The 26,257-nt window shown below is 40.2% G+C and overlaps 1 protein-coding gene across 4 annotated transcripts in view; it reads right to left on the bottom strand.

Moving 5' to 3' along the window:
• Window positions 1–26,257, bottom strand: part of LOC136847888 (uncharacterized) — a 172,535-nt gene that overhangs the window by 92,360 nt on the left and 53,918 nt on the right. For all 4 annotated transcript variants that reach the window (XR_010855879.1, XM_067119906.1, XM_067119907.1 and 1 more), the window contains exons 2-4: window positions 24,145–24,269; window positions 7,896–7,989; window positions 1,558–1,691 (exon numbers count right to left, since the gene is read on the bottom strand). Coding sequence is in view for 3 of the 4 variants with exons in the window: in XM_067119906.1 (XP_066976007.1) it covers window positions 1,558–1,691; window positions 7,896–7,989; window positions 24,145–24,262 (346 nt within the window). In the remaining variant the exon portion in view is untranslated. The remainder of the gene's footprint in view (window positions 1–1,557; window positions 1,692–7,895; window positions 7,990–24,144; window positions 24,270–26,257) is intronic.

The following is a 26,257-nucleotide window of genomic DNA, read 5'->3' as shown; positions in this document are numbered from 1 at the left end:
TTAGAGAAGAAATACTGCCCTCTCTAAGACCTGCAAATCTGTTGGCTCTGATTCTACCCTGGCACTGAGGAATGGAACAATTCTAGGATTTTCATCACTCTGCCCTAATGACCAAGTTGTAGCTGCAGTGGGCAGACAAAGAGCATACAATAATGACCATCTGGTCCACCAGGCAGTTATTAAGTCTTCTTGTCCTTCATGTGCCAATGTAGCTTGACCTAGATCTCAGGCTGCTGTTTACCCACCACCTAAGAGATCTCAAGCCATGATGAGTCCTCACAGGGGCTGCCAGCCTTCACGGGCTCCTGCTAAAAAGACAACTCAGAAGTGTCCCTTTGCTTCATCCTACCAGAGCTGGGAAAGGAGGCAGAGGCAAGGCTAGATGAGGGAAACGCTTAGAGGGGGTGCCCCTTCCCACTCGCTGCCGTTTGTGGGTGGGTGTCTGGCGAGCCATTGGGCAACTTGGCAGCAGCAGAGAGCAGGTGGGATATCCACTCCCCTTCGAGTTTCCTCCTCCTCTCCCTGACTGTCCATTCTATCAAAGAACATATGTTCAGGGCTCACCGAAGGGTCTGGCTCTCTGAGGAGTAGTGAAGGTAATGATGGAGAAAGGAGCTGTGGAGGTCGTGAAGGATCGATCCCCAGGTTTCTACAGCCAGATCCTCTGGTGGCAAAGGCATCGGGGGATTGGAGACCAGTCATAGACCTGTCTTCCCTCAACCTTTTCATCAGAAAAACTCAGTTCAAGATGGAAACATCCCACACAGATCTAGCAGCCATCAGGAAGTTCGACTTCATGCTGATGATAGGCCCAAAGGATGCTTACTTCCAAATTCCAGTCCATCAGTCATCTCGCAAGTTCCTTCACTTCATTCTGGGAGAGACAGTGTATCAGTTAAAGGTTCAAGGTGCTTTGCTTCAGCCTCTCTACTGCCCCACAGGTGTTCATGAAGTATTCACCCTGATTTCAATCTGGGCTCATTCACACAGGATATACATCTAGAGATACCTTGCGGTAAAGTTTTTGTAATAAAAGACGAAAGTCAGTGTAGAGAGTCGAAGGCAGAAATCTGAGCACGACGACGGTTGAAAGCAAAGTGAAGTGCAGATCAACAGGTGGATGGGGCTAACCCCTGCTGGTTTACAGTTAACTACCTTGTCAGTAAGTTTAAATGGCTGCTCCAGCTCGTGCTCACAATCTAAATTATACATAAAGAATAAAGGTTTGTATTTGTATAGGAAAAATTAAACATTTATAATAATAACCCCTACCGTGAGAGGTCTTTACAAACAAAACATTACTGACAAATATCTTCTCATTACAAAACCAAATGATCTACCTTTATGGGTATCAAAGAATGAGGCTATTGTAATGATAATTGTTTATAGCAAATCTGAACACAACCACTGCACAAGATAAGAAAGAAAACGAATTTTACACATGGGTTTTCCTTACAACTTTTATAACTTTAATAATTCAGGTATTCCCTTATAACTTTTGTCAATTTAATAAATGTATTCCCCAAGTTTCCCTAACTGTCATATCTGGAACAATACCTTTAGATGATGCCAGTCCTTCAGCAAAACTCACATGTCTCTGTTTTGCCTCATTTGGATTATAAATATTTCCTTTTCTAGGCTTTCCAGGTTTTACGGGCATTTCTTCCTTTGTATCAGCTGGTGCTTCAGACCTAAAAAGAAATTACAATTAAAAACAGGAGTCATTTACTCATGCAAAAATCCTAAGTCACCATTGCTAACTGCTTTGTTTGAAAGTTTTTATTTATATACATACACAGACAATTAGAAAATACATGCTCATGCATGCACATAAATGTACATGCATACAAACTACAGTTTAGATAAACCTACCTAAAGCACTTGCTAATCCTCATTACACAGTATTTGAAATACAAAACAGTAATACTTTGAATTTCCAGAATTCCAATAATTCTATTCTTCAAATATTTCCATAATCTCTTGAGCCTTCCTTAGAAACCAGATTTACCTTGCAGGATGGGTCCAAAACTCACCTCCGAGTTGGGCAAAGGAAACTCTCTCAACCTCTTTATATAGTAGTTCAAAAAGCCTAAATCTTTATACAACCATGGCAAACAAAATTTGGACAATTTCTTGCAGCAGTACAGTGTTGGGTAACATGCAATGAATGGATCACACAATAAGCATGTGTCTATGAAACTGCACTCTTTTAAGACAGCCCAAAGTGTTCCTTGTTACTTCAGTTTGTGTAGGAAGCTAATGAGAGATCTACATTTTTTAATTTATTGAAATATCTGGTTTTCAAGACCCTAGAACTTACTGACAATTAATCATTATATGCAAAAAGAAATAGGTTCATACATCACACAAATATAGATATGTATATTACTGTTCATACAGCGCATGGGCACAAATAAGAATAGAAAAAACCAAACTCTAAGGGCCATACAGTATCTCAAGTAAGCTTACATACTGCCCTTTGGGCCAACCTTAAAGGAATTAAGATAGCTCATTGGTTTGTTGAAACTATCTAATAGCATATACAGCAACAAGGTTAAATTTCCTGTGTGCAGCTAACTCACCTTTACCCATAAAACACACCAGATCTTGTTCAGCAACATGCAACACTGCAATGTAAACTTTTATTGTATATTTGCTTGTGAATGTCAGGAACATCTTAAGGCTGCCACTAACATTCAGTTACACCCGCGGAGTTATGCCTGCACATGTGCAGACAAAGATGAATGTTAACCCCTTACTGGACTAACCCGAGATATCTTGTGATCAGTGTTCTAAAAATTTTGGACTGACCACGAGATATCTCGTAACAATGTTAAATGCTAAAATAGGACTAATACGAGATGTCTCGTGATCCACAGTGTTGTTTTAAGGCTTCTACGAGATATCCCATGCTATATCATACATTTGGCAGTGGTGCTTGCTGCTGGAAGTTGTGAGTTATTGAGAATTACTTTTTTTTTTTTTTTTTACACTGACTACAAGTCATTAGTAATACTTCAGTGGCCATCCTGGTCATTTGTTTGTTTGTTTTTTGCTTCTTTTTGCCCGTTTTTAGGTAAGTTTGGTTGTTTTATTTGACATCTTAAACTACTATATGTTATATTATTATTACGTTGATGTCGTGTCTTTTGTTAGCCTCTTGACCATTTTGTGATACGTCAAGCATAATTTTTTTTTTATTTTACGCCAAGTACACACTATTACTAGCTCTCCAGTGGCGACTTTGAGAATCTAGTTTGTTTTGTTTCTTCTTTTCGACTGGTTCTAGGCAAGTTTGGTTGTTTTATTTGTCATTTTAGACTGTTTTATGATATATTATTGATTTATTACGTTGATGTCACGTAATCTGTCAGTCTCTTGACTTTATTTGTTTATTATTTTAGCCCAGTTATGGCAAGTTACCATGACAACAGTGATACTGAAGAATCATTTACTGATCTTCAAACGTCTACTTTCAAAATTACTAAAACTAATCATACGAGATATCTCATGATAGACCAAAATAAGTATAATTTGTACGATATAACTCAATGACTATAAAAAGGTCTCAAATTGAGTTTCTAAAAATCACTATTTTACATAAAATAATCATAATTTTATGTTGAAATTAACAAGTATAGTGTCTAAACAACCTACATTTTCAATTAATTAAATAAAATAATTGGAATCTTTTTTGACATGTTAAAAAACAGGTCCTTTAAGGGGTTAATGTAATCAACCTGCACAGTTTTTCCCACCTGCACAGGCGGCCTAAGCAAATGGCTCATCTCAATTAGTAAGCCTCCGGCCCAAACAGCCTGTGCAGGCGCATTTCAACATTAATGTGAGGAGGCAACTTTTTCTGGCTCAGTTCGCTTTCTGCCCCTGGACAGATAGTACGTATGTAACAGTCAAGAACAGTGTTGAGTTTTATCATCAAATTTAAAAGTATTTATACTGTACTGGATTTACTTGTTTTTTAATCACTGACTTGGATGTCAGAATATATATTCATAATTCTGCAATTATTCCACAAGAAAATTAATTGTGTACAATGAAGGCTATAAGTGACAGCATCATTCCTGAATATCTAGTAGATAACACTGAAATATATATGAATGAGACTTTGCTTGAGCAAGTAAAATCCAAAGGCTATCATAACAGACTCTCAGATTTATGTTTATTCGTGGTTATGAACCATATACTGTATGCAAGTAAGTTTTTAAATGAGAATAAATATTAATTACATATGGCAAAACAATGGTAAACAAGAATAGGTCTCTAATGCGTCTAATCATGATTATGCATCATCATGTACGTAATTAATTTTTAAAATAACAAAATATTCTACTTTTTGATGGAAAAAAGAAAACTATTTTAAACTATGTTTATTCATTGCTCACATCCCATGTAAACCAGTTTTGAAATGAAATTAGACTATCAACACAAATGAAACAAAGAAACAGTAGAATATGGTTGTTCATAAAGTCATTCTTAAAATGAAAACAAATCAGTATCAAGCATTTTAATGAAACAAAGAAAAATAAAATTAGTTTCAGGTGATAGAAATTCATTTCTCGCTATAATGTGGTTCGGATTCCACAATAAACTGTAGGTCCTGTTGCTAGGTAACCAATTGGTTCTTAGCCACGTAAAATAAATCTAATCCTTCGGGCCAGCCCTAGGAGAGCTGTTAATCAGCTCAGTGGTCTAGGTAAACTAAGATATACTTAACTTTTTTTTTAATTAAATTACCTTTATACAGTACTGTACAAATTAACTTTCGCACACACTTGGGGCTGATGCTAAACATATTCCTTGTAATGCAAGTGTTCTGTTTCCCATCAAACCAAAAGGAATACATTCCTGAAATTCACTTCAGCTTGGTGATTTTATAATTTACATAATATAAATTTCCATATTGAAATTTATTACTGCGTTTGGATATTTACCTACTGTTAAATATAGATATATTTCCGTAACAGCAGGCAAGTCTGCATTCAAATAAAAGATCGTTTTGCTGACCCAGATGACTGTCTAATTCATCCATTCTCCACAAGGTGTGTTTTGAATGTTTTAGCTCTTGTAAGAAACCTTCATTACAACCCACTAAGTGTGGGGAGGCTGGGTGGGGTCTACTTTAGCAGCATGTAAGTATCCAAATAATAAATCTTAATAAGAAAATTTATATTATTTGGGATCAATCTTACCTACTGTTAAAGATAGCTGATTCCCACCTTAATGCTGCGGCAGGTAGTACAGCTAGACAATACCCACTTAGCCAAGTGAGCTTAAGGTTCCTTGCATGAAACCCACTACACTCTTACCAGACCTGGAATCCTTCCTGGATATTACTACTCCCACAAGGTGGAATCCAACAGAGCAAATAACTCATGGTTGTAGCGAAGAGCAGCCTTTTGAAGACATTTTCAGCTAAATCTGATAACAATGAAACACATTTCAACGGTGTGAAGGGACCCTTGTGCTTGGATCCAAAAGCCCCCAAAATGACAGTCAACTAAGTCTAAAAATAAATACCTTAATGGTATAAGGTATGCCCTTATGTATTTACCTTCATGCCCCCCATAAAATCAAAAGCCAGGATTTAAGTCAAAGAGCCTAGAATATTGCACTTCCTTTCAGTTCAGGAAAAGACTATCTGCTACTACTTGTGGACTAAGGGCTTTAAGATAGTTTGGTTAAGATATTCATATTAAGGAAGATTTGAGGGCCATCAAAATTTAAACAAAAGGAAAAGACTGGGGTAATGTTATATGTGTTTGTTCTTAGGATTAGGATTAGGATTCCTTCATCCTTTAGGTAGTGAACAGCAAAAACTGAAATGTACTACCACTGAGCCGCATTAATCACATCATCATGCAAAAACAAATCTGTCAATACTAGATAGAGTAGCAACTGCTTATGAATACTTAAGGGTAAAAGATCTTAAAACTAATTTAGCATGCACTAGCCTGATCAAATATTCAACAAAGGATGACATTACATTCATTTGACAAGGGTGTGTTAGGTTCCCTAACACCACAAAACAAAAGATTAATTTGCTCCTTGCAGACTTTAACCTAACTAAATAAATCTTAATAGTCTTAAGAGGGCACAGAAGTGCTTTCTCTTCATTTCTTATTAAAGAGGTCAAATTTGAAATTCTTCCAGTTCTTGGTAATAACTTAGCCTTAACATGGTTCTTAGCTCTAAATAAAACAAAATGATAAAACATCATCGCCTTTACAACAGGCTAACTTATAAAAGAATGTATGCAATTAACTTTCTCTTTTAATTGTTGCTAGTGCTACAAAAAAAAAAAAGGGTTTTCATAGTTCAATACTTTAATGAAACTGATTCTAAAGGCTTAAAAAGACCTGCAGATAAAATTTTAAAACTACATCTAAATTCCTGAGAGAGACTGATATTGAGTTCTAGGAACTTAAATCTCAACACCTCCTTAAGATGCACATCACTAGGCAGATCCAATTACACACGATACAATACCCAGGAAAGCATGGATCTATAACCTCGAATAGCAGATACTGTACTGAAAGATTTCCTATATCTAAGAAAGCAATAAATCTTTTTGATATCTATAGAGGTAAAGGTGTTGAAAATTCCTATAAAACATCACTCGAAGCAATACACAAACTTCTGGTTCTGATATAAGGCAAAGGTTGTCTCTCGACTTAAGGACAGATTTTGAGATACCTTAAAAACCCCTTTGCTTGTTGGAGAGAGTAAAGTCTCCAACCAGTTAAGTGTGGCATGCAGAGGCTTTAGTGGAACTGTATGGAATACTGTGGTTTGAATAGATCTTTCCTTAACTGAAGAATATAAGAGATCTACTGCAAGAGTGAATATATAGCTGTCCAAATAAGTTTACCATTTATCTTGAACAATATAAAATCTCCAATAATATAACAATATAATATATATTTTACAGGTTAGAAACATTTTCATTTTACATGAAAAAACAAGCCTTAAGTACAAAACAAAACTTACGGTCCAATTTTACCTTATAGCTTTCAGTCCTTCTACTACTTACTAGGTACTTGAAACAGCAAGAGGCCATCACTGGCCAGACATTTAAATTACAATTCCTCTAGTCATCCAAATTCTGAAGAAATAATCTTATACTTGAAAATATATACAAATTATGACATACAGTATACTAGTGCCGTGGGAAGGAGAAGCTGGAACCTCAGAAGGTTGCTGAGCAAAGTCTACATCATCCTTTTCTTTATTTCCTTCAATTTCATCATCATTTGTGTCATATCTGTACTGAAAAACAGAATAACTTCTCCTTCCATCCAAGCAGTTACGTGTATTAGTGTTTTACCATTTTCTCCTTTCACTTTGTGATACTGCTTGCTAATGGTGTTTTCCAAAAACACATTTTTATTTGCCTTCTGATTTCAGCTTTTCCTTAAGCCAAATTCTTTGGAGTGGCTATTACAAAATCTCTGAAATTCATGGACTAACTTTGTCACGAATCTATTTATCTAATATGAACTCTTAAAAACCCCCAAATATTTTCTAAATTTCAACCTAAACTCATTATTCTCTAGTTTTCTGTTATTTACCGAATATACTTTAGTGCTCACACTAACTAAACACTACTTAGGTACCTTAACACAACTCCAAATAAGCTTTTTTTCATATACAATCACAATGTCTAGTCTTTATTTATAGATTCATAATCCCACATGAAATAAATCTATATTGTAAAGATGGAAAAATGTTCTCACAACTATTTCTTCCATTATGACCTGCAAGTTATTTCCAAAATACACTTCCTCTTAAAAGTTGATTACACAAAAATAAGCAAGGCATCACCAATCATTGCACAATTTATTTTTGTATTAAACACATAGGAATAATGTACTTACTTGAAATCAAAAGGTGGTTTTTCACCACCCTTCCCACTCTCAGGATCAACAAAAGTCAATGATTTCAATTTACGAGGTACTGCAGCTGCTTGACCTGCCAATGCATACAGACATACACTATAACACAGCACATACTACTTGCGTAAGTCCCATTGCACAGGAATTAAATTAAAGGTTACCTAGGAATTAAGTTTGAGGTTACCTAGGAGTTAAGTCTGAGGAAACAGAGTACTCTACTTTGGGTAGAATATTAATGTAGCAAGGGATTTCTAGCTTTGAAAAGTTTACATTTAAAAAAAAATTATTAGCAACATAAAAGAACACTGAAGCAATGTTTTTGCTAAAGGCATGCATAACAAATTTCAGATTGGAGAACATTACAGAGAGGAGATATTAAAAGATGCAAAGCATAGCTAAGTATTGGAAACCAAGGCAAAAACATTTGTACATTAATATTAAGAAATTTTCAATACGTAAACAATAAAAATTACCTAGGACATCTTAACACTATATCACTACTATACTGTATATCTAACTACAATAATCTCTTGATTATCCAGATTAATAGAGCCAAACTCCTGTCAGATGAGGGCAAAATCCAAATAGGCATAAGTAAAAAACTATACGGGTGGAAAATGGCAACTCCGCACCCTTAATCCTCCCCCCCACCTTGTTAATACCTCATAACCATAAACACTAAATACAGTGGATCTCCGACTATTTGCGAATTTTTGTGGAACATAGCTCCAAATAATTTGCAGAAAATTTGCCTATTTGCTGATTTTTTTTTTTTTTTTTTTTTTTTGTCTATCACAGTCATCCTATTCAGACTGGGTGGTTTTTGTAGTGTGGGGTTCTGGGTTGCATCCTGTCTAGGAGATTAGAGTCCATCACTTTTCTCAACACGTGCACTGTTTCTAGAAGCACACTCTTCTGCATGAGTCCTGGAGCTACTGTAAAATAATTAGTTTTTCCAGATTCCTTTTCAGGGATCTTGGGATACTGTATAGTGTTCCTATGATTATGGGTACAATTTCAACTGGCATATTCCATGTCCTTCTTATTTCAACTTTCAGGTCTTAATGCTTATCAATTTTTTCTCTTTCTTTCTCATCTACTCTGGTGTCCCATGGTATTGCAACATCAGTGAGTGATACTTTCTTCTCGATTTTGTCAATCAACGTCCCCTCTGGTCTACTCTATCATAAATCTGTTCTGATACCATAGTTCCAAGGATAATTTCATTGATAAATTTGTTTCTTTTCACTCCTAAAAAGGTTGATTTTCCTAACCACTTATTACTGCAAGCTAGCTGGTGTTTCTTGCACAGGCTCTAGAGAGGGCTTTTTTACAAATCATGCCTCTTTTTGTACTGACATTTACTTGCTATGTGGTTTATGGATCTTTCATATTTAGACATATCTGGTTCTTAGGGCCTGATCTTGTGGCACTGTTAACATTCCTTCTGTTTCCTTCTTGAGTTTCTCCTCTGTAGCTATTGCCATGTTTCATTGCTGGTTTTCTTTTGTCAGTCTTTAATATACTGTTCTAATTGGTTTGTTGTGCCATTCCTCTGTTAAAACTGTTTTTCATTCTCCTGTCTCTGTATATTTCTGAGTTCTAGGAACTTACTTTCATCAGTCCTTCTTAAGATGCACTCCTTGGCCACTTGTCTTCACTGTTTTCAGATATTGCCCCAGTGCTCTGTTCTCATGTTGAAAGTCCATCTATGTTTAGATCTATACCTTCCTTTCGTATTATGTATACAGGCAGTCCCCTGTTATCTGGCGGGTTCCATTCTAAGAATGTGATAACCAATAAATCTGTGATTTTGATATTTTTCAGCAATTAAAGGTGTTTATCGGCCTATAAAACATCGATTTTCGGTTATCGGCAAACTCTGGTTTTGTATATAAGGCAAAGGTTACCCAATTAAGGAACATGATTTTGAGATACCTTAAAACCCCGATTTTTGTTGTTAGACATGTCCCATAAAAGATTCTCCAACCAAATGTGTGGCATTAAGAGGACTTTGTGGAAGTCTATCTGCATTTGCTCTTGGGTTTAGTGCTTTGTGTATTGTCAAGAATATGTTTTCTAGTTTTCTGGTCTATAGCTGTCCAAGTTCAGTTTCGTCCACTCCATTTATCTTGAACAATATACAAATCTGATTAATATGCCAATATATTTATATATTTCATCATGTTTAGAAACATTTTGATTTTGACTTGAAAAACAAGCCTTAAGTCTCTGCATAAATTCTTTCCTGATGTGTCCTTCAACTCTTGGTGTTTTATATCTTCTATTATTCCCTAGGTATTTGTATCCTCTCTTGAACCTAGCCACATTTAAATTACAATTCCAAGTCCCAAGTCGGATAAATCTGAAGAAATAATCTTATAAGGGCAAAATATATAAAAATCTGTGACAAAACCATGGAATGAGTGAAATATGGAAAGAGGTATTGCTAGAACCTACTCAGAAACTGAGCACAGAGACATCATCCTTTTAATTTCTGTGAATTTCAGGGCTCATTTGCATCATATCGGGTGCAGCTAAAAAAGAATAGCTCTCATTGGATTTAGAGTTATGTCAGCTTAATTTTGGGTTTTATGACTTCAGAGGTAGAGAGTTGCTAATGACCTGATGAGGAAAAACAGATTTTTATTTGCCTTCAAGATTTCAGCTTTTCCGATGGAAAGGAAATAAAGCTAAAGAAATGGGGGATGGATATAAGAATCTATTTATCTAATAGTGAAGCAAATAAAACAAGGCAGAAATAAAGTTGGCTAAATAGTACTGTCTAGGTGAACTGAAGAATACAGTGATAGAAGTAACAAAGAAAGAATGACCTTATCACAATCCAAAGATGTGCTTTGGGGAGAGGGTATACAATTACAATGTCGCACCACAAGTTTATTTAGAAGAAGAGAAGGGAAGTTTCTGGAGAACATGGATGGATAATGCAAAAGATGGAAGAACATGAGAGGGTGATTTCTTCAGATTTGAATGGCCATGTTGGATGTGAAAATACATTCCTCTTAAAAAGTTGCATGGGGGCCAAAAATTGCAAGGAGAAAACCAGAATCATTGTAGTGGATTTTTGTGGCAACGACATAGCAATAGTAAACACATTCTTTATGAAGAAAAGGAACACCTAATAACATACAGGAGTGGGGGAAGATGCAACAAATAGACTACTTTCATATTAAAGGATAAAGCTGGGGAGATCAAGAACTGCAATGTTATACAGACCATACAGCCTATAACACAGACTGCTATGCATGGATTTGAAGTCTAAAAATTGCAAAGAAAAATTAAGCTAAAGGTTACCTAGGAAAATTAAATGGTACAAATTAGTGAGGAGGAGGATAAGAAGAGTGAGTTTAAGAGGAGGGTTTTGGAGGACATTGATATAGGAATTGAAGATGTTCAAGAATGAAAAGTTTACGAAATTTAAAAAAATAATCAGAAACATAAAGAGGAGCTGCTGGGAGAGACAAGGGATCATATGGGACAAAGGGAGAGTTGGTGGTGGGAGGAAGACATTGGGAAAGTAGTAAAAGATAAAAGGAGGCAAAATTGGAAAGAGAGGGAAAGTCATTTGTCAGTGGAAGACAGAGATCGGTTCAGAGAGAAAAACAAGGTGGTGAAAAAGATGGTAGCCCACATCTTAAAGCAAAGTCGTACTGATGATGTGTATAATGAGCTGGGGACGAAGGAAGGATTAAATAAGATGACTCAAGCTAGGGCAAAGGCTAGAAATAAGAGCACCAAAGATATTACGGTGGAAAATATCAAACAAATAAAAGATCAAGATGGGGTAGTACTTAGAAAGGAAGAAAACATCTAAAGAGATGGAAAGAATATTTCGAACAGCTGTTAAATGAAGAAAATAATAGCTAATAAAGGGGATGGGCAGGTGAACATTGGCATTTGATGATTTTTTCTAAGCAAGAGGTTTTGGATCACTGAAGAAGATGAAGAATGGGTGGTTTTTGATACCTGTGGGGGCATGGAAGGCATTAGGGGATGAAGGAGTGGATATACTTTATGATCTTGTGATAAAGATCCTGAGCAGGAAAAGATTCCAAATGAGTGGCTATGGGAGTATACTAGTTTTCCCAATTTTCAAAGGGAGAGGAGATGTCCAAGATTGTGGGTAATTATAGGGCATATTAAACTAATGTCCCACACTTTGAAGATACTGGAAAGGATGATAGGTTTCTCAGACTCTGGGAAGAAGTAGAAATAGGTAAAGAGCAGATTTTTATGAAGGGAAGAGGAACAACAGATGGTATATTTTGTCTGAGACAACTAATGGAGTTCTGGGGAAAAACAAAGGGACCTACATATGGTATTTTGACCTTGAAAAGGCCGTTTTCTATCAGTCCCCAGACAAGAGGTATGGAGGAGCCTGAGGGAGAGGATGTTTCCAGACAGGCAACTATTGATACAGGAGATGTGCTACCAAATGTATTTACCAGAGTTTGAGCAGTGTTGGGGAGACGGAGGGTTTTGAGGTGACTTTCAGGATTACACTGCATATGGGTCGGCTCTTATTTCCATCTTTGTTTTTTAACATAGTGATGGGCCGTTATCATAGAGGAACTGTTAGCATTCCTTGGAACATATTGTATTCGGATGATATTGTCCTGTGTGCAGATTGCAGGGAAGATCTGGAAATGAAACTGGAAAGATGGAGACAAGTACTGGAGGACAGAGGAATGAGAATTTGTAGATCTAAGACAGAATATCTGTGTACCATTCCAATGATGGGGGTGATAGGGAAAGTGTTCAGCTTGGGGAGGACCAATAAAGAGAGTTTAGAAAATTTTAAGTATTTGGGTTTTATTAATGCTGGAGGACTGTTCTGGATGTTGTAAAACATCGGGTACAGGCAGGCTGGAACAACTGGAGAGCGGCCTTTCTCGGAGTTCTTTATGACAAAAGAGTCCCTGAGGTTCGGCGGGGAAAATTTCATAAGATGTGATAACCAAAAACTGCAATGATGTTTGGCAACAGAAACAGCAAGCTTGAGAAAGACAGAGGAGAAGATGGATGTGGCAGAAATGAGAATGCTTAGATGGATGGCTGGGGTGATTGAGAGAGGAGAGGATCGAAATGATTACATTAGGGGTCTACTAAGGTGGTGGAAATATCAAAGAAAGTGCTCTTGGGGAGGCTGAGATGGTATTGGACACCTGTTGAGGAGAGATGAGGACCATGTTGGTAGACATATCTATGGGGATGGAGGTCAAGGGAAGAAGAAGAAGAGGAGACCAAGAAAGAGATGGAAGGACTGTGTGAGGGGAGACCTGCATTGGGAAGGGAATTGATGAGGCAGAAGTCACAGGATAGAAATCTTTGGAAATGTGCTCCTTCAACTCTTGGCGACCCCATATAAAAATGGGATTATGGGAAGAAGAAGAAGATTTGTATCCTCTCTTGTCTATGTGTTTGATGCTATTCCCGTCTGGTAGCTTTATCCCTTCAGTCCTTGCTACTTTGCCTTTTTGTATGTTGACCAAGGTGCATTTTTCTATTCCAAACTCCATCCTGATGTCCCAAGAAACAATCCTTACAGTCTGGATTAGGGTATTTCCTTAATGCTCTTATCATACAGTTTAATGTCGCCCATGAACATCAGATGGTTAATTCTGCTGCCTCCTTTCTTAAGTTGGTACCCAGCATCCATCTTCTGCAGTAATTTTGTCATGGGAATCATGGTTACTATGAAGAGTAGTGGGGACAGTGAGTCACCTTGAAAGATCCCTCTCCTGATGTTAACCTCTGCTAGTCTTATGCCAGAGCTTGTAAGTACTGTATTCCAGTTGTGCATTGTATTTTTAAGGAAGCTGATGGTGTTTTCCTCTGCCCCATATATTTTCAGGCATTCTATAACCCACGTGTGGTATCACGTCGAAGGCTTTCTTGTAGTCAATCCATGCCATGCTTAGGTTGGTTCTCCTTCTCTTACTATTCTTCATCGCCATTTTGTCTATTAGGAGCTGGTCCTTTATGCCCCTACACTTCCTTCTGCAGCCTCTCTGTTGGTGGGGGATGGTGTTTGTATCCTCTAGGTAGTTGTATAGCCTTCCATTGATGATACCCGCAAGTAACTTCCACATTATTTGTAGGCAGGTGACAGGCCTGTAGTTACTTGCTATATTTCCCTTGTTCTGGTCTTACTGTAATAAGGATGTTCTCCCTGTGGTCATCTATTTGGGCGCATGGTGGTTTGTCATACAATGCTGGAGTTGTTCTCCTATTTGTGAGTGTAGGGCCTTGAAGTTTTTGAGTCAATATCCATGGACTTCATCGGGACCTGGGGCTTTCCAGTTGGGCATTTTCTTTAGTTGGTGTCTGACTGTGTCTGTCGTGATCTCAGTGAATCTCTGTTTTATTCTCCCCATTTATTCTGCCCTGATTTCCTGGAGCCCTGTCGCATGTTTGTTGTGTGACAACGGATTGCTCCATATGTTTTCCCAGAGTCTCTTACTTGGTTTGGCTTCAGGAATTTCCTGGTGGTTATCTTCCCCTCTTAGTTGGCTGTATAGTCTTTTCTGGTTGGTTCTGAAGAGTTTGTTCTGTTGGTATCCTTTATTCCCATTCATGTACCATTGGATCTTACGTGCTTTGGCTTTAAGCATGTTTTATATCTTCTATTGTGTTGTTTAGTCCCTTCTCTGTACTTTGTACAGTATTTCTCATTCAGTTCCTCTCTTGTTTTCTTGCTTCTTCGCCTCTTTTTTGCCATCTCTTTCAGTTTACTCAAGTCAGATCTCATCGCCATGATTTGATTTTCCAGGCGCCTTTGCCACGGCGGTTGCTGTTTTGGTTTCTGTTGGGTTGGTTGTGACAGTGGTGTTGGTGTTTGTATCCCCATGAGTTCTACTACTAGTCTTGCTCCTGCTTAGGCCTATGCCAGGTTATTTGTTTCTGTGATACTGGTGGTGTGGATTAGTCTCATTATTTCATTAACTTCACTTGTTTTTTGCCTTAGTTTCTTTGTGTTGTAGGCTTTCATGGAGGGGATCTTTGCTCTTTCTGTACCTGGCTTCATCCATTGTCTGATCTTTTCCACCCATTCCAACCTCTCTGTTACATCTTTGGTGTTTCCTCGTGTGTTGTTGTTTGGTAGCTCATCATTCCTGTCGTTTTCTGTGTCATTCTCTCCCACTTCGTCTCCTTGTCCTTTGCTGCTGGGTGTTATTTCTCTTTCCCGTTCCTCTCTTTCTGTTGTGGAGAGCCAGTGCTTTTCCTTTATGTTCCTTACTTGGTCTGCCAGCCTATTTCTGTTTGAAGGGTGTTATTTCTCTCATTCCAGATGTTGATCAGTCTTCTTCTGTATCCTCTTTCTGTCGGGTCGCTTCTGATGTACCATTTCCATATTTTCTCATTTTCTTCTCTTGTCCATTTCTTCTTCTGGTTTGCCTCTGTAGCTCCTGTCTCTGGTCGCTGGTTACTGTCGTTGTGGTGGTCAGGTGCTGGATGACTACCTCCACATACCTGACCGTCCCCCCGTCGACTGGGTTGTATACCTGGCTGCCGGACGAAGTTCCTCTGTTGCCAGAGGTTCCATTTACGTTGTTGTCGTTCACTCTTTCGTTTCTTTCCATCGTTGCCGAATTCTGCTATTTAACCCATAGCTAGACCCTACCCTATTGCAAATAGGTACTCATTTACAGCTGAAGAAATTATGGTAAAGATCCTTTCCCAAGGAATCAACGCCAAGGAGAGCAGTTACCAATCCAGCAACTGACGAGCCCCAATGTTGCTTAACCAGTCTATCGATGAGCTAAACCACTCTGCCACGGCGCCCATTTATTATTATTATTATTAGTATTCAGTAAATGAAAACTATTCATATGGAACAAGGTCACATTAAGAAGAAGTAAGTGGAAGTACTGAGTAGTAGAGAAAGAAGAGATACCACTTATTAAAAAAGAAAAATGATATTTTAATTATAAAATAAAGTTTGTTCATACTTACCTGGCAGATATATATATAGCTGTATTTCTCCGAAATCCGACAGAATTTAAAACTCGCGGCACACGCAGTGTGGCCAGGTGGTTAGTACTCATTCCCGCCGCTGGGAGGCGGGAATCGGGAACCATTCCCATTTTCTATTCAGATTTTCTAGTGCCACTGTCTCAAGAGGGGAGGCGGGTGGGCACTAAAAGTATATATATCTGCCAGGTAAGTATGAACAAACTTTATTTTATAATTAAAATATCATTTTGTTCATGACACTTACCTGCCAGATATATATATAGCTGAATCCCACCGTTGGAGGTGGGAAGAGACAGAATAGGATTTAGGAAACAAATAAATGTAGGCGATTGACGCCTTGGTTCCTTACCTGTTAGCATAGCTGACTTCGAGGTTATCTGTCACCCAAGCCTGCTTCTGCTTTTTTCTAGAGTCTCCAGCAAGGTAGGGACCTATAAAGCTGGAGAGATCTAGATGACCTGTCCACGGGGGCGTGACCACAATAGGACTAGATCATGCGACCATACAGAGAGGGAAAAGGAGCAACGACCAACCACCTGACCGACCTATCTAAGGCAATGAACCTAACAGGCTAAAAAATTGGGACGTCCATCTCAATGGCCACCCAACAACCAAAAAACACAACAACAAGATTAAAAAATACTACCTAACCCCTAAAGGATAGGATGAGTATTGCCCTCTTCTCCCAACATCGTGTCTGGAAACGTATGGTCCCAGTGAAGAGCAGTCTTCAAATGTCGTCTTCACATCCCGCAAGTAATGCGGCTTAACACTGAATTACTTCGCCAGAAGGTGGCACCAAGAATATCATTAAGGGACATATTCTTTTGGAAAGCCACCGAAGTCGCGATAGCTCTTACTTCATGAGCCTTTACTTTCAGAAGTCTCATGTCACCTTCTAGGCAGGAGGAATGAGCCTCTCTAATAGTACTTCTTAAAAAGAATGCTAAGGCATTCTTAGACATGGGAAGATCAGGTCTCTTCACCGAACACCACAGACTGTCCGATGAGCCTCTAGTCTCCTTGGTCTTGGCTAAGTAGAACTTGAGAGCCCGGACAGGACACAGGACCCTTTCTGACTCTTGCCCAAGCATCTCCGTCAAATCTTTTATCTCAAAAGACTTGGGCCAAGGGTTTGAAGGATTTTCATTCTTGGCTAAGAACAAAGGATTTAGGGAGCATACAGCATTAGGACCCCTAAAGCCAATATGTTTGCTAATGGCTTGCACTTCACTAATCCTCTTAGCTGTTGCCAGAGCCGTTAGGAAGACAGCTTTCCTAGTCACGTTCTTGAGGGAAGCCGAAGACAGCGGTTCAAAAGCACTTGACATAAGAAACTTCAGGACAACATCCAGATTCCAAGAAGGCGTCCTGAGTTGAGGAATTTTGACAGTCTCGAAGGATCTCAGTAGATCGTGAAGATCCTTGTTGTCGCACAAGTTCAGGCCTCTGTGCCTAAAGACTGCCGATAGCATACTCCTATAGCCCTTAATAGTCGAGACTGCCAGTTTATTCTTATGCCTGAGATAAAAAAGGAAGTCAGCTATTTGTGGTATAGAGGTCGTGGTCGAGGAAACTCCTTTACTCCTGCACCATTTCCTAAAAACAGCCCACTTGTACTGGTAGACCGCATTCGAAGAAGGTCTCCTGGCACTGGCGATAGCCTTTGCCACTGCTCTCGAAAATCCTCTTGCTCTTGCCAGTTTTGTGATAGTCTGAACGCAGTCAGACTCAGAGCGGGGAGGTTTTTGTGGAACCTTTCGAAATGCGGCTGCCTGAGAAGGTCCACCCTCAGTGGAAGCGTCCTTGGAAAGTCCACTAGGAAGGCCAAGGTCTCTGGGAACCAATCCGCTGCTGGCCAGAAGGGGGCTATTAAAGTCATCCTTGCTCCTTCCGACGTTGCAAATTTCCTTATCACTTCTCCCAGGATCTTGAAGGGAGGGAAAGTGTAAAGGTCTAGGCCTTTCCAGTCCCAGAGGAGGGCGTCTATGGCTAACGCTCCTGGGTCTAGGACAGGAGAGCAATACAGGGGGAGTCTTGTCGCCCTGGACGTAGCAAAGAGGTCCACTAGAGGACTTCCCCATATCCTCCACAACTCTAAACATACCTCCTTGTGAAGGGTCCACTCGGTCGGTAGAAGCTGATGTTGCCAACTGAGAAGGTCCGCTCGGATATTCTCCACGCCCGCAATGAACCTCGTGAGAATTGTGACCCCCGAGCATGAGTCCAAAGCAGGATCTCCCTCGCTAGGATGAACAGGGAACGGATCGAGAGTACCCCCTGTTTTTTGAGGTACGCTAGAGCTGTGGTATTGTCCGAATTTACTTGGACAATTCTGCCTGAAACTCAGACAGACTTCAAGAATTGAAGGGCCAGAAAGATAGCACCCAATTCCTTGAGATTTATGTGCCAGGACACCTGTTCCCCTCTCCAGGTGCCTGACACTTCCTCCCCTCCTAGTGTTGCTCCCCATCCTTCCCTGGACACGTCGGAAAACAACACCAGGTCGGGGCTCTGAAGACGAAGAGAAACCCCTTCCGCAAGCTTTAAGGGGTCGAACCACCACTTCAGATGATCCTTGATTAAAGGAGAAATCGTCAATGTCTCTTCCAGATCCTCCTTGTCCATCCAGTTCTCCGCCATGAAAAACTGGAGCGGTCTGAGATGAAGCCTCCCAAGGAAACAAACTTCTCCAGCGAGGAAATGGTCCCCAGCAAACTCATCCATTCCCTCACCGAGCATGTTTCCTTCCCTAGGAAGGACGAAACTTTTCTAAGCAAAGCAGTTGCCGTTCTCGGGATGGAAAAGCTCGAAAAGCCACTGAATCCATCTGAATCCCCAGATAGACGATGGACTGCGTCGGGATCAGATGGGACTTTTCTTGGTTCACAAGAAGTCCCAGGGACTTCGTCAAATTCAGCGCCAAAGTCAGGTCCTCCAGACACTTCCCCGAGAAGAGGCTCGTATGAGCCAATTGTCCAGGTAGAACGAAACACGAACACCCGCCAGGTGAAGCCACTCGCAACATTTTTCATGATCACCGTGAAGATCATTGGATCAGTGCACAAACCGAAGCAGAGAGCTCTGAACTGGAAGACTCGTCCCCCAGCACAAACCTCAGGTACTTCCTTGACTGAGGATGTATGGGAACATGGAAGTACGCTGGCGTCCTGTAAGTCCAGGAGACCATCCAGTCTCCTGGTCTTAAAGCCCCGAGAACCGACTGGGGCGTTTCCATCTTGAATTTTTCTTTCGAAATAAAGCGATTCAAGATGCTTACATCCAAGACCGGTCTCCACTCTCCCGACTGTTTCGGGACTAAGAATAGTCTGTTGTAGAACCCCGGAGAATCCAACTTCAGAACTTGTTCCACGGCTCTCTTCTCTATCAACTGCTCCAGGAGGTCTAACAGAATCTGTTGCTTCTCTCGGTGGTAAGAAGGCGACAGATCCCTGGGCGACGTGCAAAGGGGTGGCAACACGAGAAAGGGGATCTTGTAACCCTTCTCTAGAACACTTAGCGACCAGGAGTCCGCTCCTTTCGTTCTCCAGGCTCCCGCAAAATAAAGAAGCCTGGCTCCTACTGGTGTCTGGAGGCGTAAAGAGTCACTTTTTTCCCCTAGGTTTTGAGGGGGCCGCTCCTCTGGTGAAACCTCTTCCTCGCGGAGACGATCTAGAGGAAGAAGTTCCTCCATGAAAAGGGCTTCTTCTTCCTGGACAAAACTGAAGCTGAAGAAGAAGAAGGAGCTGGAGGACGTCTCAAGAATGCACCAGAAGATCTTGCGTGGCCTTCTCCTTAAGACTCGAGGAAATGTCCCGAATCAAAGACTGGGGGAAAAGATGGCTGGACAAAGGGGCGAACAATAACTCTGCCCTTTGCGAAGGAGAGACAGACTTAGATGTGAAGTCGCAAAACAAGGCCCTCTTCTTTAAGAGGCCCGTACCAAAATGAGACGCCAGTTCTTCTGATCCATCCCTGACTGCCTTGTCCATACAGTTAAGGACACTAGAGAGCTCCCCCAGGCTAATTGAATCAGAGCTCCGAAGCTTAAGATCTAAAGCTCCCAAGCACCAGTCCAAAAAATTAAACACCTCCATGGTGCGGAAGAGACCCTTGAGATGATGATCTGTCTCTGACAAAGTCCAAGAAACCTTAGCAGTAGACAGATGCAACCTTCTGGGAGCGTCGACAAGGCTGGAGAAATCCCCTTGAGAAGAGGAAGGAACTCTAGGACTGATATCCTCTCCCGTCTCATACCACATACCAGCCTTGCCAGAAAGCTTAGACGGAGGCACTGCAAAAGAGGTCTTGCCATGGGACTTCCATTCCTCCATCCACACGTTGACTTTCTTAAAAGCCCTCTTGGTCGCCAACGAAGAAGTCATCTTCATAAACCCTGGCGCTCTCCTCGCTTTGGAAGAAGCTAACTGAGAAGGAGGAGAGAGAGGAGCCGAGGGTTTAAACTTGTCTCCGAACAAGTCTTTAAGAAGTCCGGTTAAGACTTGATAATCGGAAGTAGAGGAAGCAGACGAGGGCTCGACGTCAGCAGGATCCGATTCGCCAGAAACCTCTCCCGCCACAGCCGGAGAAACAACCGAGTCACCCAACACTTTAGGGGAACGAAGGCCTTGAGGTCCGATACGAAGAAGAGATCTTCTTTGCCCAGACGAATGAGAATGCTCCGTCACGTCTTGAAGAGCAACCGAAGGGGCGTCCTGAGGAGCGTCCTGGAGAGCGTCCTGAAGAGCGTCCTGAAGAGCGTCCATCCGGGCGTCCCGCCCAAAAACCAGAAGAGCGTCCTGCCGAGCGTCCTGCACAGAGGCGTCCTGAAGAGCGGCAACCGAAGCGTCTCGGGAAGCAGGTCGCGAAGTGTCACGTTGACGAGCGTCACGACGGGGAACTTGTGAGCTAAGAGGGCGACAAGGCGACGACACAGGAGACGGAGACGAAGAAAAAGGAGCAGGAGATGGAGACTTCCTGGACCTCTTGACGGGCAAAGTCAAGTCCTTGCGACAACGAGGAGCAGAGTCCCTCTCAGCAATAAGAGAAGACAACTGCCGCTGCATCTCCAACAAAATCTTCTTAGATGGAGAAGAATCACGTCTGGGGGGAGAGACAATCCTATGGGAAGACGATGGGCGAGGGGACGCTTCTTCTTCCTCACAGGAGCAAGAAAGGTTCTTCCTTAGAGCGACTGGGGCGCTCAGAAACGTCCTCATCAGACGAAGTCCTAGTCCTCTTCTGCGGTGGAAAAGCTTTCAAGATAACCAACAGACGAAGAAGACTGACGAGAAGCGCATCCTCTTGAACACAGCTCCTCTTCAGAGGACGAGAGTCCCGAGAGTTCCACCCCTTACGAGGAGGACGCCTCGGAGGGAAAAGCAGTCCCTGAGAATGCGTGCCGAAGCACGATCTCTGGCAGCCTGGGAAGCGACAACAGGACCTGCCGAAGGGACGTCAGACCGGTGGGAAGCCCCCGTAACCTTCTTGCGGCTTTCGACATGCCTTCTCCCTGAGTCCTGGGAGTCTGACAGCGGTCCAGGCCTAGAAGCATTATGGGGCCGATCTGAGGCCCCCTCCACAACACTGGGGGGAGCACTACACTTCACAACACTTTGAAGAGATGTCACTTTGTTTTCGAGCGCACAGATGGAATTCATGATCTCCGCCAGGCCAAACCCTCCGCAGAGACACCACATCAGGGCCCGAAGGCAAAACCACAGGGACAGGCGCAACATCAACTACATTAGAATTATCAGGAGAGGAAATAACCTGACTCTTGCACACACTCCTGGAGGAGGACCTCCTGACCCTGTCACGCTCCAACTTGCGAACATACGAATCATACGACTTCCAGCTCGCATCAGATAAAGGTTCACACTCCTTACATCGATCATCTATAAGACAAACATGACCCCTACACCTCAAGCAAACCGAGTGAGGGTCTACCGAAGCTTTCGGTAGCCTCACCTTACAATCACTCATGCAACATACACGAAAACTAGCAGAACTAGAACCAGACATATTTAAAGAGCAGTCATAAGCAAAATCAACAACAGTCCAGAAAAAGCATGTGCCAATCCACAGTCCAAGATCCAATACCAAAAGTCAAGAGAATACTTAAGTGGAAATATGCAAGTTAACGAAATCCAGAGGCGGAGGTACTGTAAACAGATGTTAACAGTACCGGCGACAGAGAAAATCTGAATAGAAAATGGGAATGGTTCCCGATTCCCGCCTCCCAGCGGCGGGAATGAGTACTAACCACCTGGCCACACTGCGTGCCGCGAGTTTTGAAATTCTGTCGGATTTCGGAAAAATACAGCTATATATATATCTGGCAGGTAAGTGTCATGAACAAAAATATATCTTAATAAATACAGCTGAGCATATATCTAAAATATTCGCTGATTATTTTCAATTTATTTTCGTAACTACATATTTCTAAAAAAAATTATTTACTCTACTAATTTTCAAATATTAATATTAATGTAAACACAGCCAAATATCAATAAAATGTATTTTTTCATAAAAAAATGTTTGCCAAATGATGTATCAATGTCCTATCAAAGTATAAATAAATGACATGGTCATTTTGGCTACCACCTTTCTGGCTGTCTTGCTCATGATAGAATCTATTGGTTTCATGATTTATTCCAATTTGAACAGCAAAATAATGGCTTTGATGATCAAGTTCTTCCTGAGCAATGCCATTCAAGGTTAACTCAAATTTAACTCATCTGGCAGTTTCCATGGCTGGCACCTCCATGGTTGAAGCTGCTAAGCCTTCTGACATATTTATTTCTAGTCCTTATATATTATTATACAATAATAATTCTGTAAGTGAACACTACAAGGAGTTTCTAATATGGGAAAGCATAACAGAATGCTAAAGGTCTAGGAGTTTGTTAAATAATGAATGAATACATGATTTTGAGTTATCTGGCATCATGACAACTGGGTCATTGATGCCAATATCAATTAAATGAACAACATAGTTTAAGTTAGTTATTCAGAGCAATGACAACTAATCTGGCTTTTGTCAGAAAATACTGGGGATATGCTAGTAAAAAAATATGAAATTCTAAAAATAAATACTAAATTCCATAGCAAACACTTCTTTGCATCTATCAAGGAAAGGCATTACGTGTCAGTACACAAAAATGCACAAATGTAATATGTATGGCAACTTACCAACCTCATCACAGAATACTAACAAACCTAATTTACAATAAAATGTGTGAAAGCAGCAACGTATACTTCATGAACATTGTCTCCATCTATATATCTTTCATAAATCTCCATTCTCTCCTGCATCCCTTCTCACAGTTCTCATCCAACTAGGTCCAGGTTTCCCAACTCTCCTGGTGCCAAAATGACCCCAGCTGACAACATCAAGTACTATTCTCCCAGATGTTATGTGAATGAGGTGTCCAAGCCATCTCCATCTCCCTTTCATCATCTCATCTACATGTGGAATGTCTGTCATTTCCCCTATGGTAACATTTCTAACAATAGCCTGTCACCTATTATACTTCTTAAAGTTTTATTCTCAAACTGACAAAATCTTTTAGATACTGTAGTTTTGTTACTGTACTATGATCCTGTCCATTTAGCAGTACAGATCTTGCTAGAGTTATACATAATCTTACTTTGATAAGCAATTTTAATTTACTTGATTTCCAATCTGCCCATTGTTTGATTTGCCTATTTAGTTTTTCACTAAATTCCAACTCAAGAAAACCTGTACTGGATATCATTTTTCATAAATACATGTATGACTCAAATTAAAAATAAAATATTGTTTAGGTACCATTATTCTAAATTTACTTACAATTATCAATTGTGGTGCCTAAGAGCACAAACACAGTAAAAGCAAAATTTCATACAAAATAATCCTGATAAAATCAATTATATGCTGTACTGTACACTAACAAATTCCCCACCAATACCAAAGATAAACACCAAGGATTAGTAAAACAAGGATGCAGCAACACTACTTCACATCATCCATTACAGACCACAACAAGAACAACAATGAATATTCTTTATTATGAAACCAGGGACTTTCACTATACAGTACTCTACAAGTATTTCTCATCCACCTACAATGTAAAGCACTGCTCGTAAGTGGCAATTCAATTCTCAATATGACGATTTGATCAGGCAATTTGGTACTCAAAAGAACAATAGGTTTTTTTTTACTTATAAGACCTCACAATAAAAAGCTCACCTTGAGGAGAACTTTGTGAAGTTTTCACCCGAACAGCTGTTTTTGGTGGAGGCTCCATTTCTGACACGCTGTCCCAGTCAGAGTCTGATTCTTGCTCCTTAATTTTTTCACCCTTCATCTCCAACCTGGTAATTTGATAAGTTACAGAATCCTCAGATATAAGCACACACTATAACGACAATTAACTTTATATAACACCTATGCTTAACCCTTAAGGGACGGCATAATTTATCAATGTGCAGCACCCCAGACCGGGGAAACTTTGAGGTCAGCAAAATAAAAAAAAAATCACATCAATGGACAGAGAATGACACGTACATTCACACTGTATAAATAAAAAAATTCTTAAAAATTTTCCCTACCTTCTGTGAGAAACTGAAAATGACTATTTACAACCCCTTGTGGGGCCTCATTTACAAGACAATCGTAAATTTTACCAACTTATATATGTTTTTTCTAATAAATAAGTTTTTTGGATTTTGTAAAATTATTATTACTGCTCACACAATATCAAAACAGATAAGAAATAAAAGCAGTAAAAAATTTTTTGCATATCTGTTGTAAAATATTCATGCGTAAGTTTACGAGAAGGAAGATTCAGTAACTTTTTTTGTACTTTTACATGCTTTTTCTAATATTTCTTTGCAATTTTCTTTGTAAAATTACATTTACAACCGACATACTATCGTAAAAGACAAAAACAAAAACAACAGCAACCCCTTCGTATATTTACAAGCAAATTTACAAAAAGACTTGTGTGAGAGAGAGAGATGCAGTACCTTCCCCCTTGAAGTCATAAGCATTACTGATACTGGCCTAACTCTCACGTCTGTATAAAAGTTGCCATTAGTGAATTTATAGCATATATAAGTATTGGCACCTTTGTTTCAAATCATTATTACCATAACAGTGGTGCATAATTCTGCTTCACACTGAAGTGCATTCCGTCCACCTCCCCAAACCTGTTTTACTTCACACTGAAGCTCAATCCGTCCACTAAGGGTTAAAACAGATGTATAAATACAGTATAACCAATCTTCAAAATTAATACAGAATATAAAATTCTTAAACTAATTTGCATTTTTTCTAGATAAATAAAAGTATCTTTCAGGACAAGTTGGAGACAGTTGTTGAATCTGATAACAAGGTAGTTAACTGGTGGTTAGCCCATAGGGGGTGAGTTGGGAAATACCCCTCACTCACCTGTCACCGATCATGTTTTCCCTCAGCCACAGGAACAAAGCAGGGTGGTTCCTACACAAATACAAACCCTTGTTCTTTACATAGGTGACTTACCCATTGGTGGGAGGAATCTGGATAGTCTTTGAACCAACTGGTAGGTTCACCCAGCCTGGGATGTTACCTTCCTGGTCTGTAGGAGCAGAGAAATTCATTTCTCACTATAATGTGGTTCGGATTCCACAATAAGCTATAGGTCCCGTTGCTAAGTAACCAATTGGTTCTTAGCCATGTAAAATAAGTCTAATCCTTTGGGCCAGCCCTAGGAGAGCTGTTAATCAGCTCAGTGGTCTGGTAAAACTAAGGTATACTTAACTTGTAGGAACAGAGGAAGAAACCCTGCACCTCTAGTATACTCCACATACTGGCAATTGCTAGACTTCTGGACCATTCAGTAACTGGTTTGTACACAATTACTCAATCAGGCTTTAAGAACCCAGACAGAATTGTCAGAGACAGCAAAGCAGGCAAAATAAATCAATGAGTCTGCTCTATTGCCTGTCCTCCTCTCCCCTTGTCAAGGGAGGAGGGGGAGCCTGCATAGTTTCATCACATGAAAAGACTGATGCCCAGTCAGATAGCTAAACTGCTCTCGTTCGTCCAGCTTATACTGTATATGAAATGTCACTGTGACATTGGAGAGAAAAGAAGACATTGAGAGAGAGGGAGGAGTAGTAGTCACTCCTATCCTGTCTCCTGCCAACCATATACCTAGACAAGGTGCTACCTGTTCAAAAACGAGCAAGGCTCACTATCCAACCCAAAAGCAGCCACCACCAGCCCAAAGAAAACGTGCCTACGGTATGGCCACTGGGCAACATTCCACAGATAAAACATCAAATCATCATGATCACCTCTTCACACAAAATACCTG

The sequence above is a fragment of the Macrobrachium rosenbergii genome, chromosome 17 (genome assembly GCF_040412425.1).
Source record: "Macrobrachium rosenbergii isolate ZJJX-2024 chromosome 17, ASM4041242v1, whole genome shotgun sequence".
NCBI classification, from domain to species: Eukaryota; Metazoa; Arthropoda; class Malacostraca; order Decapoda; family Palaemonidae; genus Macrobrachium; species Macrobrachium rosenbergii.
Note: the sequence above shows the minus strand (reverse complement) of the source record. Positions and strands in the feature narration are given on the sequence as shown.